The sequence below is a fragment of the Crinia signifera genome, chromosome 4 (genome assembly GCF_055691185.1).
Source record: "Crinia signifera chromosome 4, ASM5569118v1, whole genome shotgun sequence".
In the NCBI taxonomy this organism is placed as follows: domain Eukaryota; kingdom Metazoa; phylum Chordata; class Amphibia; order Anura; family Myobatrachidae; genus Crinia; species Crinia signifera.
Window position 1 is genome coordinate 312,755,318 of NC_139220.1, and position 19,452 is coordinate 312,774,769.

At 46.9% G+C, this 19,452-nt stretch overlaps 1 protein-coding gene across 1 annotated transcript; it reads left to right on the forward strand.

Moving 5' to 3' along the window:
- Positions 1 to 4,347: 4,347 nt before the first annotated feature.
- LOC146072843 (lysophosphatidic acid receptor 6-like) lies at positions 4,348 to 7,455 on the forward strand. The gene has a single exon (XM_083180029.1). The coding sequence runs from the start codon at positions 4,433 to 4,435 to the stop codon at positions 5,336 to 5,338; it is 906 nt and encodes a 301-aa protein (XP_083036155.1). The 5' UTR covers positions 4,348 to 4,432; the 3' UTR covers positions 5,339 to 7,455.
- The last annotated feature ends 11,997 nt before the right edge of the window (positions 7,456 to 19,452 follow it).

Below are 19,452 nucleotides of genomic sequence, written 5' to 3' on the forward strand. Positions count from 1 at the left end.
CAGGAGGGGAAGAGAGAGTTACATTTGGGTGAGTTATTTTGTTTCTGTGCAGGGTAAATACTGACTGCTTTATTCTTACACTGCAATTTAGAGTTCAGTTTGAACACACCTCACCCAAATCTAACACTATCTGCAACTGTTACATCTGCCCCACCTGCAGTGCAGCATAGTTTTGTCCATTTGCAAACAAAATGCGCGTTGCGATCAGACCTGAATTAGGCCCATAATACCAGCCTATCAGCTCATAACTATCATTTTTCAAATAGAGCATGCACATTGAAAGGCAGAAGCTGATTGGGTACTTGTGTATTTTGGCGGCGCCCATCGCATTGCATACCATAAGGCATACGATGGTATGCGATGCGACGCGATATCGCGGGATGCTGTACAATGTCATACAATTTTAAAATTGTATGACATTGTACATGGCATACAATGCCATACAATGCGATGCGATGCGATTAAACTATGTATAAGCACCCTAATGGGTGCTTACAATGTGAAATGCACCCCCACGCCACCCCCCCCCCCCCCACTATAAACGTGAACCCGAAGCGTGGCGAGCGCAGCGAGCCCGCTAGGGGCGGCGGTACGCGTCCTCCGACCTTTTCATACCCCCACTAGCCACGTCGGCGTGGAGTTGAGAATAGAAAGTGTGGCGAGCGCAGCGAGCCACCGAGCCCGAAGCGTGGCGAGCGCAGCGAGCCCCGCGAGGGGACGCGGATACCTGTGAAGCCCGCGAGGGGACGCGGATACCTGTGAAGCCCGCGAGGGGACTCCGATACCTGTGAAGGTATCCGCGTGCGCTCGCCACGCTTCGGGCTCGGTGGCTCGCTGCGCTCGCCACACTTTCTATTCTCAACTCCACGCCGACGTGGATAGTGGGGGTATCAAAAGGTCGGAGGACGCGTACCGCTGCCCCTCGGGGGCTCGCTGCGCTCGCCACGCTTTGGGTTCGCGTTTATAGTGGGGGGGGGGGTGGCGTGGGGGTGCATTTCACATTGTAAGCACCCATTAGGGTGCTTACAAGCACCCTTTATGGTGCTTATACGATCTTTCATCGCATAGGGGGCAAAAATCAATGTGATGCATGGCATGCGATGCATGGCATGCGATGCGACGCGATATAAACATCGCGCGCTATAATACACAAGTACCGCTGATTGGTTGTGTAGGTAGCAGATTCTGAGACACCACCTCCACACTTTCACTTGAGGGTCTGGAAAGTGGGTATTGGTGGCAGTGTGGGGTTGGCGAGGTGTGGAGTAGATTGAAGTTTTGCCTAGGGTGCTGAGAAGTCTCGCACCGGCCCCGTATATGTGTCGCTGTTACTGGCACATACAATGCACGTGTAGATATTACCGGCACACATAACACATGTAGCTAGGACACTGCGCGTGCTGCAGACTGGAAGGAAGTTCTGAAACATTTGCATTTCATTACTTGCTGCCTTCCTCTAGCAGACGCACCATCTGGGTGAGGTGAGTAACGTCTGTGTGTTGTGGTCTGTAGTTCTGGGTATAGCGCTGGTACAGTACTACCTGCTGCTGTGTCATGTCAGAGGGTGCCAGGCAGCGCTGCCAGTGGGAAAGGTGGCACAGAAGTGTGCATCTCTGTCCCAACACACACTGTGCCTACAGCTGTCTTAGCATGCAGCATGCCCGCTGTATGTCAGCTGTGCCACTGTATGGCTGCATGGAGGCATCTATACCACAGGCCTTTCCTGTGCTGGCACCTGTCTGTGGAATAAGTGGATGCCTTTGTGCGTCCTATATAATAAAAGGTTAATGCTGCTCCTCTCCTCTATAGGGGGAATTCAAGTGTTTTTTTCTTACCGCCGGTGGCCACTAGGTGGCGAATGACGGAATTATTCAAGTGTTGCTCCGATCAGGCATGCACAGCCACAAGCGCTGACTTCACTGTTGTTGAATGGGTTGAAGTGGGCCAGATCGAATGCATTCCCCCTCCGCTAGCCCACTTTCCAAGCTGTGCCTGTGACTGGTATGCTGTCCCGCCTCCAGCGCTATCAAAGGGGGCGGGGTGGAATTACACATCCGCTGCTGTAGCCCGCAGCACCTCCCGCAGCCAGTGCTGGCGGTGGGAGTGACATGGTACATGGAGTACAGTCATCATGCGACCATCTCTCCTGCCCTGCAAGGCGTTCCCAACAACCTGAGAGCAGACAAGAGGACTCATGCAGAGTCCGAATTATGCTGTCCCAGGGGAAGGTAGGTATGAAATGACTAAAAGCCAAGTGGTGGGGACACTGCTGTAATGGGCATTATGTGTATAAGCGGCACTGCTGTGATGGGCATTATGTGTATAAGCGGCACTGCTGTGATGGGCATTATGTGCATAAGCGGCACTGCTGTGATGGGCATTATGTGTATAAGCGGCACTGCTGTGATGGGCATTATGTGTATAAGCGGCACTGCTGTGATGGGCATTATGTGTATAAGCGGCACTGCTGTGATGGGCATTATGTGTATAAGCGGCACTGCTGTGATGGGCATTATGTGTATAAGCGGCACTGCTGTGATGGGCATTATGTGTATAAGCAGCACTGCTGTGATGGGCATTATGTGTATAAGCAGCACTGCTGTGATGGGCATTATGTGTATAAGCGGCACTGCTGTGATGGGCATTATGTGTATAAGCGGCACTGCTGTGATGGGCATTATGTGTATAAGTGGCACTGCTGTGACACCCGCCCCTCCAGCACTCATCTCAGCACATCAGAGCCATGTCCCAGCACAGGGGACATTACATTCACGTGATAGGATTGCATTTTACTATTGCGATCCTGGGCAGTAATATTCCGCCTGTATCGCATTGTAAATGCCATCGTTCAGAAATGGGCCTTTAAGTGATTAAGATCATTCTGGTTCACAGGTTATTTTTTTAAATAAAGACCTCAAAATAACACGCACAGGAAGAGAGGAAGAGGAGGGGGCGGCTGCAACAAGTGGAACAAACACAACGGGGGGGAATTTTTTTTTATAATCTTCTTGACTATAGTCATTCAGCCCAGAGATGTGTGTACTGTATTAGCCCAAAGGTCTTTCTTTCATACAGACCCATCGTCAGAATTCTTTTGACCTTGAAGTTGAAATTTTATCAAGATCAACGGCAGCTGAAATGAGAATATTTAGCCAGCCGGAGGGGATGACGGGGTGATCAGCCCTCTTGGATGGGAAAGTATTTATAATGTATTAGTGGTGCTTCTACAGATACAGTCATCATACTGGTTAGATGGGATTCCCTACCTAGATTTTGGATTGTAGAATTTCCCAATATTGTTGGTTGAAAACGGGTGTCATAAGCACCACATTCACTTACACTGCATATAGCCGAGGGTTTGCAGCGACTCTTTAGATTTGATCCTGCTGCCATGTGACCACTAATATCAACCTTGGCAGCAAATGCAAGTCAGGCAGCCTATATAAGCCGTGCACTGGCAGCAGCCCACTGCCAGAGCCTAAGGTCCCATCTCCTAGTCTCCAGCACATAAGTCCCTGCTGTCTGTGTTATATTGACTCTGAGTTCACAGGAGAAGGAAGCATGTCTCAGTGACATTGCCCTGTTCCTATCACTCTGGGTGCATGCCCAACTCTCCCCGAGATTCTGAGCTTCCCCAAGTCTCCCGTGGCACTATGAACAGGTGCCAGGCGAATGCTTGCGGAATCTATTCACCGCTGCTCTGCTGCTGTGTGACTCAGCATATGCTTCCTGAATCCCCCCACATGTGTTTTTGGTATCAATGTGGAAACCTTTTATACAGTACAAAAAGTAAAAAAAAAAAAATTTTTTACTTGTGTCGACCTTTTGACATTGTCAATCTATTGCATGTTGTATTTTTTTTTTATTATGTCAACCTAGTGCATGTTGGCCTATTGACTATGCCTTGACACAGCAGACCTTTCAACTGCTTCCTGGTTCCAGGTGTCAGAGAGATTCCCTAAACTGTCCTTTGCCCTGACACCCACTCCATGGCTAGCATGGTCCTATGTTCCACCTGGGACCTATGTTGCTTTGACCCTGGATCAAACCATAGTGCACGGTGGGTGTGTAACTACTATCATATTTCCAGCCACTAAGGGCCTGGTTCAGATCTGCTCACTAAGCAGCGTACACTCGACAAGAAAAAAAAAACTTATGTCAACCATTTTCATGTCTACCGGTTCCGTGTCGATCTTTGGGTGCTCTCGATCTCTAAGCATCTTCGCGGTCATCCTATTGACTGTAGATCTATGACGCAGGGGTACAGGCAGTAGTTTACATTAAGAGAAAGCAGGATCACATTGTATGAAACGTAAAATAATCCTATTTTATTTGTGTTCCAGGTGTTTATTACAAAGAAGCAAAAAAGAAGACGCCTGGTCTCGGTATCGCTCAGAGGTGTGGGTGCGAGGGCTCCCCGTGGAGGCTACAAATGTCCAACAACAGCAACTGCCAGGAGTCCAGCCGAATCCTGTATCTGTGCGGGTACTCCATGATCACAGTATTAGGTCTGGTCCTCAACAGCGTTGCCATCTACTTGTTCTTCCACCTGCCGAAGCTCCGGTCGCCCACTACGGTCTATATGAAAAACCTGGCCATTGCTGACCTGCTCTTGGTCTGCACCCTACCGCTGAGAATATATGGCTACGCTCTTTCACCATCTCACACTCTATCTCACACCTTAAGGACTTTGATCTGTGATGTAGCTGGCTCGTTTCTCCTTCTCAACATGTATGGAAGTATCTTCCTATTGACGTGCATTAGCTTGGACCGATATCTGGCTGTCTGCTTCCCCATCCGTTCCCGACAGCTCCGTCAGAAGGCATCTTGGATCTGTGTTGGTGTGTGGCTCCTTAATGTTACTTCCTGTGTTGCCTCTTACACCTTTTCGAAAGATGGTAATAGTACATCCTGCGTTTATGGCAAGCCTCCTTTTGTTACTCAGAGAGGACCAACAATATCGGCTCTAACCGTTGGCTTCTTGGTTCCTATCCTGATAATAATAGCAAGCTCTGTGACTTTGCTAAGAGCAATGGGCCATAGTCACGTGGTTCAAGAAGGGATGGTGAACAAGGTGAAGATTGTGCACATGTTAATGGCTAACATATGTATTTTCCTGCTATGCTTCCTCCCGTACCACACGGTATTGCTCCTCTACCAAGTCTTGACACACAACTGTGCCATCGACGAGGCCTACAACATAGCCCTACTGGCGGCCTGCTGTAACACCGTGCTGGACCCCTTTGCCTATTACTTTGCCACCGAGACCATGAAAAACATGGTAAAGGAGGAGATCAAAGTGGGAAAGGTCAGACTTATCGAGCTGTCCGACCTATAATTCGAGAAAACGAAGCCAAACAATACCGACATGTGAACAGATGAAGAGGATGAAGACTCGTAGAAAAATGATGGAGTTGGAGATGTAAGGAAATTGGCAGAGTGACATCTCAGTAGCTTCACCAAGATCTCGTCTTGCTACCTCCAAAGCCAAGCCAGGACTTGCTATTAGCAGTGACTCGCCCAAGAAGAAAGGCGGCGTATGAGAGTGGAATAAAAGAAAACTATATTATACAAACACATAAATATAAATTTGCATGGGGCGGATATATTGTTTTTGCAAACAGTTTTGCTAAATAGACCAGCATTGAAGAACATTTTCTAAAGCAATGGCGGAACGGTGGTGGTTAGTATTTATCTTCCCCCCCCACCTCACTCCACATGCGCTGAGTGCTGCCGCTTTTGTTGCTTATTTTATTGCGACTCTCTGAATAGGTCTATTTAAATTATGGCAGCCTCCGCCTAGACATGTGTAAGGGTTCAAATGCATCAAAAAATAAATGATACTCCCGTAGGTTAGAGTTCACTGATGGGATCCCTGTTATAAATGGTTATGGTATAAAGGGATTGACAGTGTCTAGGTCGACAGTCAAGTACGTTGTCACCAAATGGTCAACATAGACAAAATGTTGACATAAGCAATGGTCGTCATGGGAAAAAAGTCAACATTAGTCTTGCATGTTTATTTGGTGTTAACTTGGAGAATTCATGTCATGGACCCCAAATTAGTGTACCTTTTCATGTGTCGACTATGTCAAACTTTTGCTTGTGTCAACCTTTTGTCTATGTCAACCTTGCCAATGTCAGTTAAATGGTGTGGACCTATTGACTGTCGACCTATGGACCTTTATAAAATAACATAGATTTATTGGGATTTCCGACCTGCAAAGGATTGGCCAGCCTATCAGCTTCCAGTGACTGCCTTATGGGTTAGTGAAACTGGGATGTATTGGTCAAACAGAGCAGATGTTCTGTACAGAGATGTGGGTGCAATGTGCCTGTGGTTGCTGGGCAGCCATGGCTCCGATGCAGTGTGCTGGACTGGTTCTGGCATCGACAACCTTCTCTTTTAAGGCATCTTTCCCAACAGAAGTGGGCATCTTGGGGCAGTGGGCATATTGGGACAGTGGATGTTACCACTCTGGTGAGGGATATTTAAATGTCCTTACAAGGGGTGTGGTCTCACTCCCAAGAGTGTTACTCCCCCTCCTGTAATGCTTCACCTATTCCCTAAACATACCTCCCCAAGTGTTGGTGAAGCCCCGATATAGGAAGGCATTTATACACAGGTTTCCCACACGGGTTGGGATCATTTTGTCTACAGCATGTTGGTCAACAAGCATTAGGTTGACACCAATAGGTCGACATGGGGAAAGGTCTTTCTCCATGGCCTTTCTTTGACTGTCAACCTAGAAATTGTCGACCTAATGACCTGTCGACCTAAACCCATGCTGACCTAGACCCAGGTCGACCTTGACCCATGTCGACCTAGAACCATGTCGAACAATCCCCATGTTGACCTAATTGTGTCGACCCAATGCTTGTCGACCAACAAGCTGTAGACCAAATGACCGTATCCCTCCAACACACATGTTCAGGAAACTCATGTAATGAATTATGTTATTTATCTAAAATGTGCATTACTGTGAAAATCGTTACACAAACCTTACATTTTTTCTGTGTGTGATTGTGCCTTAGACCAAAGATGTTGGATATACACTTTCATATAGCGCAGGCTTTATAAGACGTTCTGTCTGCATACTCCGTCTTATTTCCAGACCTCTGCGGTCCCCAATGACATCATATTCCACCTACAATGAGGTCATACTTTGCCATCAGACCACCCCACCAAGCGATCCTGGGGGTGTTTCTGGTTGGTTTGTAAAAGCAAACTCATTCTTTAATGGACAAAACCATGTGCACTGCAGGTGGGGCAGATGTAACATGTACAGAGAGAGTTAGATTTGGGTGAGTTATTTTGTTTCTGTGCAGGGAAAATACTGACTGCTTTATTTTTACACTGCAATATAGATATAATTTTGAAGACACCTCACCCAAATGTAGCTCTCTCTGCACATGTTACATCTACTTCAATTGCAGTGCACACGGTTTTGTCCATTAAAGAAGAAGTTAGGTGACGGGAGGGGGGGGGGGGGGGTGAAACGGATGTATGCATTTCTCATAAAAAAATATCAGTGTTTAAAGATGATACTTATCTTTAAACACTACTACTATTACTACTACTACTCATGGCTAATAACCCTTTCACGCCAGAAAATGCAAAGACCCACCCTGGAATAAGACCCAGGGATCATGCTGGGCCAGGGGCGGATTAAGGTCTGTGGGGGCCCTGGACAACAAAATTGGGTACTTGTGGAGTATCACGGCTCCCATCGCATGCCATCGCATGCCATATGTAGTGGCATGAGATGGCATGCGATGGGATGCGATTTTTACAGGTTTTTAGCTATTTTTAGCAAAAATCACATGCAATCGCATTGCATGCAATCAAATCGCATGCGATGCGATGCGATCGCATGCGTTTTTGCATTGAAATGCATCCAAATGCATTGAAATGTGCAGGAAACATGTTAAATGCCCCCAAATGTCATTTTTCAGAGTGTACCACCCCCACTATCAACGCCAACCCGAAGCGTGGCAAGCGCAGCGAGCCCGCGAGGGGCGGCGGTATGCGTCCTACGACCTTTTCATACCCCCACTATCCACGTCGGCGTGGAGTTGAGAATAGAATAGTGTGGCGAGCGCCGCGAGCCACCGTGCCCGAAGCGTGGCGAGCGCAGCGAGCCCCACGAGGGGACGCGGATACCTGTGAAGCCCGCGAGGGGACGCGTATACCTGTGAAGGTATCCACGTCCCCTCGCGGGGCGCGCTGCGCTCGCCACGCTTCGGGCTCGGTGGCTCGCTGCGCTCGCCACGCTTCGGGTTGGCGTTGATAGTGGGGGTGGTACACTCTGAAAAATGACATTTGGGGGCATTTAACATGTTTGCTGCACATTTCAATGCATTTGGATGCATTTCAGTGCAAAATCGCATGCGATCGCATCGCATCGCATGCGATTTGATCTTATGCGATGCGATGCGATTTTTTAGCTTGCGATGCTCATCGTGGGAGCCTTGATAATCCACAAGTACCCAAAATTGTGGGGTCCCAACAGACACCCCCCCTGGGAGGTTGGTACCTGGGCAGCGCAGGTGGTCCCGGCAGCGGTCTGAGCAGTCAGCGCTGTGTTCCCTGCAGTGTATGGGAAGTTAGCGGCAGGGTCCCTGCAGCAGATGGGAACTAGTAGCAGTATTGGCTACTAGTTCCCATCCGCTGCAGGGACCCCGCCACTGACTTCCCATCTGCGGCAGGGACCCTGGTGCTGACCGCCCAGACTGCTGCAGGGACCCCTTGCCCATCTGCGCTACGCCAGCCCCCCTGCATTCCTCGATCCCACTGCATAAGCATGGGGAGACAGGTGTGGGGGCCCCTTATGTGTGGGGGCCCCAGGGCGACCGCCCCTGTCGCCCCGTGCTTAATCCGCCACTGTGCCGGACCTCTTTCAAACCAGAAAAGTCCCTGCATTTTCTGGTGTGTGAAGGGGGCGGGAAGGAGGTGGGAAGGAGGTGGGGAGGAGGCCCTCAGGAGAGGTGGGGAGGAGGCGTGCAGGTGGCTTGATGGTGGCGGGATGGCGGCGAGTACTCACCTCAGTTGCTAGTTCTCAGTGCAGGCCGGGAATCCACACAGCAAATGACGCAGCTCTCCGGTGGCAGTGAGGGCGCTGGAGAGCTGCTTCATCTTCATCTGCCGCCTATCCGGTCATTTGCGCCCACCACCTGTTTGGATCCCCGGCCTGACAGCACACCGAGGACTGGCAACCCGGGTAAGTACCCTCTACCCCTTTCACACCGGCCAGGTCCCCGGATTGAACCCGGGACAACCCTGCTCCATAGCTTAACTCGGGAAATTAGGATGGTGTGAAAGGGGTATAATGCAAGTTTTGGTAAAAAAATTCAAACACTTCAGCTGAGGATCATTATGTGGTGTTTCTAACTGGTTCTGGTTGATTAGTCGACAATTTCTAGGTAGACAGTCAATAGGTCAACCACTATTGGTCGACAGAAAATAGGTTGACACATGCAATAGGTCAAATTGGACAAAATGTTGACACAATCGAAAGGTTGAGATGGTAATGGTCAACACATTAAAAGGTTGGCAAGAGTTTTTCATGATTTTTTTAAAAACTGACTTTTTTGACATCATCCGTCTCAGCATAGAGGGAGAATGTAATAGTGTGCTGAGCGTAGCGAGGCTCCAAGCCCGAAGCATGGTGCCGACATATATCATAAAGACAAAAAAATTTGTGAAAAACTTGTGTTGATCCTTTCCTGTGTTGACCATTTCCATGTCCACCTAATGATCCACACCCATTACTAACCCCCCCTTCAAATGTACCAAAACTTGGATCAGCCTTATGGCATTGTCTGAGCCTGTCCTCCTCTATTGTCTTTGGACGCACTTGCTTTTGGTAAGGCGCAAACGTCCGTTTCGCCTCTCAGCTCTCACCTCCCAGGTACTCACACTAAAAGCCCCAGGGCCTGTGTCCACATTCCTGCTGCCTTTCTGCACGCAGACGATTGAGATGCACGCACATGTAAAAAACAATTGCGCTCGTATTGGCACAGCGTACGAATCAGAAACAGGCCCCAATGTGCACAGGACTGGTCTTGCACTGATTTAGCTCTTGCAATATGGAAGAGAATATACGATGACCTTGCTCGAATACATGTGAATGTTAAAGTGCTTTTTTGTGTTCCGTGGCAAAAAAAGAGGAGATATACCGGTATTTATAACTGTTGTTGTTTAATTTTGCTATAACTGATGATGGCACTATAAGTACAAGCAGGCAGTGTACATAGTACATAAGCATTATATTATTTTGTTTACAAAAATAAAACTTTAAAATTTTTAAACTTGTTTTTTGGAAATGTGTGACGGTGAGAGATTACGGTGTCAGACCGGGTGTGTAAAGGACAGGGGATGATATAAGAAGGTAAACAGGAATGCTGCTGAAACTGGTGATATTGTATAACACAGATACTATAGATACACCATTACTGAAGCTTTCTATTTCTTATGTTACTGTGGGGTAGATGTATTAAGCTCGGTGAAGAGATAAAGGGCGAAATGTAATAGGGTGCGATTTTTTAGACATGTGCGATTTTTGGTCAAAAACGGCCGAAATCGCACATTTTCCGAAAATCGCACATTTAATAGGTTGAAAATCGCGGTAAAAATCGATTTTTAGTCACATTTCAAATCGCATCCAGATGTTTTCCCATTATAAAGTATACAACTTCCAAATGTAATAGGGTGCGATTTTTGGTAAATGTTACCAAAAATCGCAAAAAAAATAGACCAGGTTCTGACAGGCGAATTTGACAGAACCATGCACAGATCATTGAGATCTGTGCATGGTCCTGTTAATAAAAATGTGTAAAAGTGTTTTTATTTAAAAAAAAAACGGCGTGGGGTCCCCCCTCCTAAGCATAACCAGCCCCGGGCTCATTGAGCCGGACCTGGTTCCAAAAATACGGGGGGACAAAAAGCATAGGGGTCCCCCGTATTTCTGAAACCAGCCGCGGACTCTTGGACCGGTCCTGGTTCCAAAAATACGGGGGACAAAAAATCTGGGGGTCCCCCGTATTTTGAAACCAGCACCGGGCTCCAACAGCCCGCGGTGTCATGCCACAGCCGGGGGACACTTTTTATACAAGGTCCCCCGGCCAAAACATGAGCACCGTGGCTGGTCAGCCTTGGACAGGGTACCTGTAGGAGTGGGGACCCCCCCAATAAAGGGGTCCCCCCCCAGGCTTCACCCGTCCAGGGCTGAAGCCCGGGGCTGTCACCTTCGTCCGTGGCCAGTGGACGCCGGCCTGATAGGGTTAAATCGATCATACGTTACATTGCTTTATACCGGAGAACTACAAGTGCCAGCAGACCTCCCCCGCATACTGGGACTTGGAGAACCACAAGTCCCAGCATGCAGGGCATGAATGGGCCCGCTGGGACTTGTAGTCCACCTGTAAAAAGAATGTTTATAAAAAACACACACACAGAGAAGTAAAAGTTTATTACACACACACCTCACTTTTACACCAGCGTTACTTACCGTTCCTGGATCCAGCGCTGGTCTGGCTGCTTCACAGCCGGCTCCCCCCGCACTGACAGGCAGCGGGGAGAACCGGCTTTCTCCGTTGCCTCTAACAGCTTCTGTAGCGCTGTTCCAGCGCTACAGAGGCTGAGAGCGCGATTGGCCGATACGTCTCCATGGAGACGCATAGCTCAGTCCTGATTGGCTGAGCTATGCGTCTCCATGGAGACGCATAGCTCAGCCAATCGCGCTCTCAGCCTCTGTAGCACTGGGACAGCGCTACAGAAGCTGTTAGAGGCAACGGAGAAAGCCGGTTCTCCCCGCTGCCTGTCAGTGCGGGGGGAGCCGGCTGTGAAGCAGCCAGACCAGCGCTGGAAGTCTTAGCCTGTAGGAGACCTGTAGGACTCTAAAACCACAGCAACAGGGTTCCCACACTCAGTCCCACCTTACAGTGGGTAACTGATGCCACAATAAAGTGTTACCTTTGCAGAATCCACACAATGTGGTCATTTTTATGTTGCTGTTTTTTGCCAGCTGAAGCCGGCCACCACATCACAAAAGCTGGATTTTGTCCAGAAAAAGACTCTAGAATTACTTATCAGGACAATTTAACATAATTTGATAAAACTTGGTGACATATTCTGTATTTGTTCCAACAAGGACAGTTTTAAGTGCATTCACTATTCCTCTGTTTATATACAATTCCTGCTCTTTGTTTCTTGTCTTTTCCCTTCCCCACTCTTGTCTATTCCTTTCTTCCCTATTTCACTCTTTCCTTATTCCCTATTCCCTTCTCCACTCTTCTCTTCTTCCTTTCTTCTCTGATCCCTTCTTCCTTCTTACCTTCTCCACACTCCACTTCTTTCTTATTACCTTCTCCACTGTTCCCTTTTTACCTCTTCCCTTTCTACCTCTTCACTTCTTCTCTTTTTCACTCTTCCCCTCTTCCCTTCTCCTTTTTTCCCTTGCACGTTCTTTATATGACCACTATATAATGCAGAGAACATCACAGTGACCACCATTAAATAGATAAAGCATCACAGTGGTACTACATACAATGCAGAGGACATCCCAATGATCACCATAAAATAGATAAAGCATCACATTGGTACTACATACAATGCAGATAACATCACAGTGACCACCATAAAATAGATAAAGCATCACAGTGGTACTACATACAATGCAGAGGACATCACAGTGACCACCATAAAATAGATAAAGCATCACAGTGGTACTACATACAATGCAGAGAACATCACAGTGATCACCATAAATAAGATAAAGCATCACAGTGGTACTACATACAATGCAGAGAACATCACAGTGACCACCATAAAATAGATAAAGGGCGGTATTCAATGTGAATACCTGCGAGGTGCAGCGAATCCTTTTTTGGATTCGCTGCACATTCGCCACGTTCCGGAGCCGGCGGGCTCCGGTATTCAACGAGTCAGGGGCAGCGAGCCCCTGACTGGCGAATATGAGCTCCTGCGGCGATTGCCGCAGGGAGCCTCAGGACGGTGCCAGGCAGAGAGATGGTAGTCTCTCTGCCTAGCCCAGACCTTTGTGGGGGGTTAGGTGTGCTCCCCGGGTGCCAGGCAGCACAGGCTGCCCCCCCGGGGGTGCCAGCAGGCGAGCGTATATTCACTACACAGGATCGTAATGATCGTGCAGTGAATATATGAATATGTAATGAGCGGCTCCGCTCTGGCGCCACCTGCTGGCTGCTGTGTAAAAAAAAAAATAAAAAAAATATTATTTTTAAAATTAAATATATATTCATGTGCTTACAGCACATGAATAAAAATAGCATGCCCCTCCTCAGAATAAAATTCCTGATTTTTTTACACCAAATGTAAAAAACAAAACACTTTATTTTAAAAGTTCACATTCCACTTCACCATAAAAAGATAGCGATTGCTACTCGGTGAATCATGGCGAAAAAAACCTTCAAATGTATTCGCCATGTGGTCATTGAATAGGGTGATTCACCGTTTTTGACAGAAATTCGCCAAACAGCACAAATTCGCCATAAAAACCTGGCGAATCAGGCTCATTGAATACCGCCCAAAGCATCACAGTGGTACTACATACAATGCAGAGGACATCACAGTGACCACCATAAAATAGATAAAGCATCACAGTGGTACTTCATACAATGCAGAGGACATCACAATGACCACCATAAAATAGATAAAGCATCACATTGGTACTACATACAATGCAGAGAACATCACAGTGACCACCATAAAAAAAATTCCTGCAGCAGAGGCATGCACGGGGATGTGTTCTTGTTACACATCCCCTCGCATTGTTGCGAGGGGAATCGGCAGTGGGCGTTTGGTTGAGCGTCATCTCAGGCACTCAGTAAGCTGCGATGTTCACAGCTTACCAAAACAACCTGAGTTGGGCCCATAATTCCCTCAGCCATCATTAACACTTTCTCAAATAGTATTAAATACTATAACATTATTATCATCATAAAAACCCTTTAAAGAAATACGTGATAATTGGGAGCCTCTCTTATGTATCAAGAATTTAGGCAAGTATAAGGGGCCATTTGTCATTTCTACAGAGCACACCCCTGGGAGGTGATAACTTTGGAGGTAATTTTAAGCCCACCCGCCACTTGCACATGCCACCACCACCACCCCTTTGCACAACAAATTTTCCCGCATTTGCACCCTGCGTGGCCAAACCCACATCATTCGATGGTCACCAACCATCGAATGATGTGGAAGGTATATGCAAAACTTAAGGCCCCCATACACTAGCCGATTTTGGTCAGATTTCGGCCAGATCAGTCGGATCTGGCCGAAATCGGACCAAAATCGGCTAGTTTTGATGTCCCCTCAGATCCGATGCGCGGTCCCGTGCGCATCGGATCTGCGTCGGGTGGTCGGACCTGCTGCACGTCTGACCACCCGACTTGGGACCTAGTGGGGCGGCGCGGCGGTGGAGGGAGCAGGGGGGGCTGGGGACGCTGCGGGGGACACAGGCGGCATAGAGCTGGGCAGGGGGAGCCGGGAGCTGTCAGTACTGAATTTAAAAAAAAGCCCATACAATGAATGGGCGGCCTGTGATTGGCTGAGCGCTCTCTCAGCCAGTCAGCAATTGGCTGAGAGAGCGTTCAGCCAATCACAGGCTGCCCATTCATTGTATAGGCTTTTTTTTCTAGCACTGACAGCTCCCGGCTCCCTCTGCCCGGCTCTATGCCGCCTGTGTCCCCCGCAGCGTCCCCAGCCCCCCCTGCTCGAAGTCGCCCTAGTGTATGGGGGCCTTTAGACACTCTCAGGTGTATTAGCTTTGCCTGTGTGTTGGAGGGAAACATGGCGGGCAGCTGACATCCGGTGATGTCAGCAGCCCGACCTCGGCACCCGGGTCACTACCATGGGAACGCTGGGCGCGACTACCCGCCGCCACCACACGCCCGCACTCTGTTCGATGTGGCTGCTCGCGCCCAGCGCATGCATTATAAGAAAACATCGCTCACCGTTGAAAATTCGCAATGGTGTGCATGTGTCAAACTTTGTGGTTTTTGTGGGACTGGCAAGGAGGAGGAAGTGAGTGGATGGATGTAGTGCTTTCTCATGTACAAAAGTACAGAATTAACGGAGGAGAGTTGAGTGAGGTTTAGAAGATTTAATGATAACGTCTTGCAGTACAGTCTAAGAATGAACCTCAACCAGGGAGTAGTTGGAGGATAATGAATCCACTCCATACTGCCACGGAACCCAATGGCACATATTTGCTGTACAGTACCATTTGGGCGTATTTCTTTGTGGCTTGATGTGTTGGTTACAGGCAATGACATTTCTTGTAATTGCGTTATCTCTATGGGACTTTGAACTCTGAGAAAACTCAGATAAAAAGATAATCTGACTGGCATCCTATAAAGTGTGATAAACCTTCTAATGTACACTTGTTCATCTTTATCTGATATTAAGGAGATGATGTTTCCTGGAAGAGAATTTATCTGCATTTTATGTAAATCCCCAAATTACCCCTCCACCCAGCACACACTGCATTGTCAGGTGTTATAGTCACTGACACTTGTTGCACAACAGCGACATCTAGTGGAGGGAATACAGCGCTGTAACTAGTGGACAGAAAATAGAGACATTGCCTCTCCACTTACTTTGAAAGTTCTGAGTTTGTCCCATTGGGTAGCAGTTAATATATACTGCGCCTGCTCTCTATACTATATATGGTGGGCACTAGAACCCAGGGAGGTATTCCCTCCAACCTGATATGTACAGTAAACTGCAAATTTGACTGCAGCCGTCTTGTAGTACATTAATGAGTACAGAAAGACTGTCTGAAAAGTTACATGAAGGAGACAACAGTCTCCCACTACCTGATGGTGGAGACACAAGTGTGCATACAACAGTGAGTACAGCACTACCGCTTTAAAGAACCAACACTACTTGCGAAGTAACGGGACTGTTTATAACTTGAGTCATCCACCGGTGTGTGTCTATATAACTCTGCAATATCCGTTTGATGGGAGGACCTCGGTCGTCAGTTCTGGCCCCCATCAGCCAGTTTCTTCATAGCCATCGAGTAAAAACCTGGCTACTCAGTCACTGCACACATGGGGGTAGAACATTTGATGGTGATTGATTGGACAGTACTCAGAATTTCCTCCAAAACTGCTTAGCCGGGGCCAGAAATATGCATCTGTGGATGCAGACCCTGGCCTCACTACTCCCACAAAATGAGAACAATATGCCCCTGATTTTGGGAACGCTGGCCAGCTCTGCCCACCTCCTGCCTCACTGCTTGCGAGGACATAGGACCTGTTCTGCACATGTGCATCTGCCCCATCACAGATATACATAAACCATTGGATCTACATACATGTGCATTGCTAACACGCTTTGCTATTGCTATGGCCCCCAGGGCCGGTGCTAGGCACCGGAGCACCCCCGACGGAGGGTGCCCCGGCGCCCACCCGCTCCACCGGGGGGGGGGCTTTGTGATGTGGCCGCTGCGTCGCTACAGGGGTGGGTGATGCGGTCGCCGCAGTCACTCAACGGGGGGGGGGAGGTTGGGTGGTGCGATGCGGCTCCACAGCGGGGTTGGGGTGGTGGGCGGGCGTGATGCCGATGCCGCCGGCACCAAGTCATTCCACGGGGGGAGGAGGCGATGCAGCGGCAGCTGCCGAGGTTGCTGGGGGTGGGGGGAAGCCGCTCACCTGCATCTAGGGGGGTTCCTGGATCGAAGTTGCTGGGGGGGAGTGACAGGAAGCCATTCACCTCCATCCAGGGGGTTCCCTGCTCCCGACTACTGCTTTCCAGTGGCCGGCGCCCTAGGCAAATGCCTAAAGCTGCCTAGTGGTGGCACCGGCCCTGATGGCCCCTTAACACGGAACAATGTAGGAACATTTTCAAAGTGATATAATCACTACTGTATATATAGAAAATCCCCCCATCTGTAGGCCCCATTACTGCTGCAATATCTATACTGAGAAGGAAGCAAAGTGAAGACAATCTTGTGGGCTCCAAGATAATATCTCAAGTTAACAGCAAACCAGATTTACTCACACCATATACGTAACATGTAACGCATCCTGTACTTCTGGTATAACATATCTAACAATATATCTTTGATATAAATCATTACTGAGTTGTGTTCAGTAATACCCCTTTCACACCAGCCTAAATTCCCGGGTTGGGTCCGGGAACAACCCGGGACTAGCTCTGGTGTGAAAGGTTCCAGGGACAAATTCCCAGGTTAATTTGCCGGCAATTCAACCCTGCTAGGTAGCAGGGTTGCTCCCGGGTCCTTCCAGGGTTACTAGCTGGTGTGAAAGGTGCAGGGACATGTCCCTGCTTCCCGTGTTGCCTCTGCTAGTGCTGATTTGCTAGCAGGGCAACTTCCTGTTGTAGTGGACACTCACAGACACGCCCAGAGGCAGCATACAGCGTACAGGGAGACACTGTGCATGTTCTGTGGCACCACAGACCCCAGAAGTTCATTTTGACCCCTGAAAGCCTGCAATGTGTGCCATGTCTTGGACAAATGAGGAGGTGAGAGAGCTATTAGAGGGGAAGATGCTTTCATATGCCTTTTAATTTGTTTTATACAAGTAAACAAAGGCTGAAACACTACAAATGTTTTGTGTCTTAATTATTAATAATCCATAATCTAATGTGGGCCTAAAAAAGGCCATTTTCAATGCTATTCTCATAGAAATGCAGGGTCATCCCGGGTTCAGTGTGAAAGGTGCCGACCCGGGTTGTCCCTGCTTCAAAAGCATGTGTGAATGGGTTCCAACCCGGGAATGTCCCTGTTTGTCCCTGGAATTTAATTCCTGGGTTTGTCTCTGCATTTCTGGTGTGAAAGGGGTACAAATGGAAAGAACCTGCCTCATATACTCAAAAATAACTATATAAATAAACAAAACAAAAAAAATTAAATAAATATCTATGATTTAAAACTTTAAGGGGGCCACCTTCAGATAAAAAATAGAACATTATGTGGCCTTTTTTCCCCCCAATAAAGTCATTGAATATTGGAGAGACTTTACTCTGGTGTTTTCTGATAGACATTTTCTTGTGGAGATTTAGATCTTGTTAGTTAAGGATTCTTGCTGGAATAATAAAAAAAAAAAGAGTATATTCTTCATAAGAGACATTAGATTATTAAAATCAGATAAATCACTATATAGATGACCTTGGTTCCTCAGGGGAGGAGACAATGCTGAATTGACTTTTTCTAGAGATAGCATAGTGTTGATTATTTTGGCTAGCTCGAGAGTCATGCCTGGGAGCTTCCCTTCATCAAATGGTATCACCAGTATCTTTGTGTCATTAAGAACCCCCTTTTGAAGTCTTTGTGAAGTTGGGGTATCACACAATGCTTTGATCCTACCCAGATGCCTCCACCCATTTCACACCTCTGCAGAACAGTTGTCCTGCTTAAGATGTGTAAATACATTGTACACTCATATGCTATAGATCAATCAAAACCTTTTTTTCTTTAGATCTACACAAACAATGCATTATCATTTATTTAAAAAAAAATGCATTTTGTAAGAAGACACTAAAATAAAAAAGTATTTATAGCTCTTCTATTCAAAACATAATGTAACATACATATTCAATTACAGCATGGCTGGCTACAGCATAGAAGGGAACATGATGTGTATATATAGATATAAGTTAGCTGCAGTTATTATCATATATATATATATATATATATATATATATCATTAATTAATTCATTAATTTGTAGATTTAGGCACAAAATAAATTAAATACAGATGTAAAAACAAAATAAAGGCATAAAGGCATATTTGTATTGCATTTAATTTAAGTGTATAGGACAAATAATTTCAAGTTAAGACTATCTTATATTTTCATTGAGGAAATTGCAGATCAAATATAACCACTATATAAATGTACTTAAAGTAATATTGAATTAGTATTTGAGTACAGCCTTCAATTCTCAGGGGTGTGCCTCCTCGTATGTATGTCTGAAACATATACTTAACAATATCTATATTTTTTATGTATATTTTAGAAGTCCCTGTATTTTTTGTTGCAATTTTGTAGGATATAATATAATTCATTTCCTAGTTTCATCCCCCTGGACATTTTCAATACACTAGAAAATGTTTACATAACCTTAATTATGTAAAAATAAGTTCTGCTCATTTAAACTACGGAAAGGTCTCCTGTAAGAAGGAAACATAGTTACCAGAATATCGCATGTTCTGAGATAATATCTAATGCTAACATTTATTAATTTTATTTATTAACAGTTTCTTCTATAGCGCACACATATTCTGCAGCACTGTACAGAGTATAGTTGAACATTCACATCAGTCCCTGCCCCAGTGGAGCTTACAATCTATATTCCCTACCACATGTACACACACACAGATAATCTAGGGTTAATTTTGATGGAAGCCAATTAACCTACAGGTATATTTTTGGATTGTGGGAGGAAA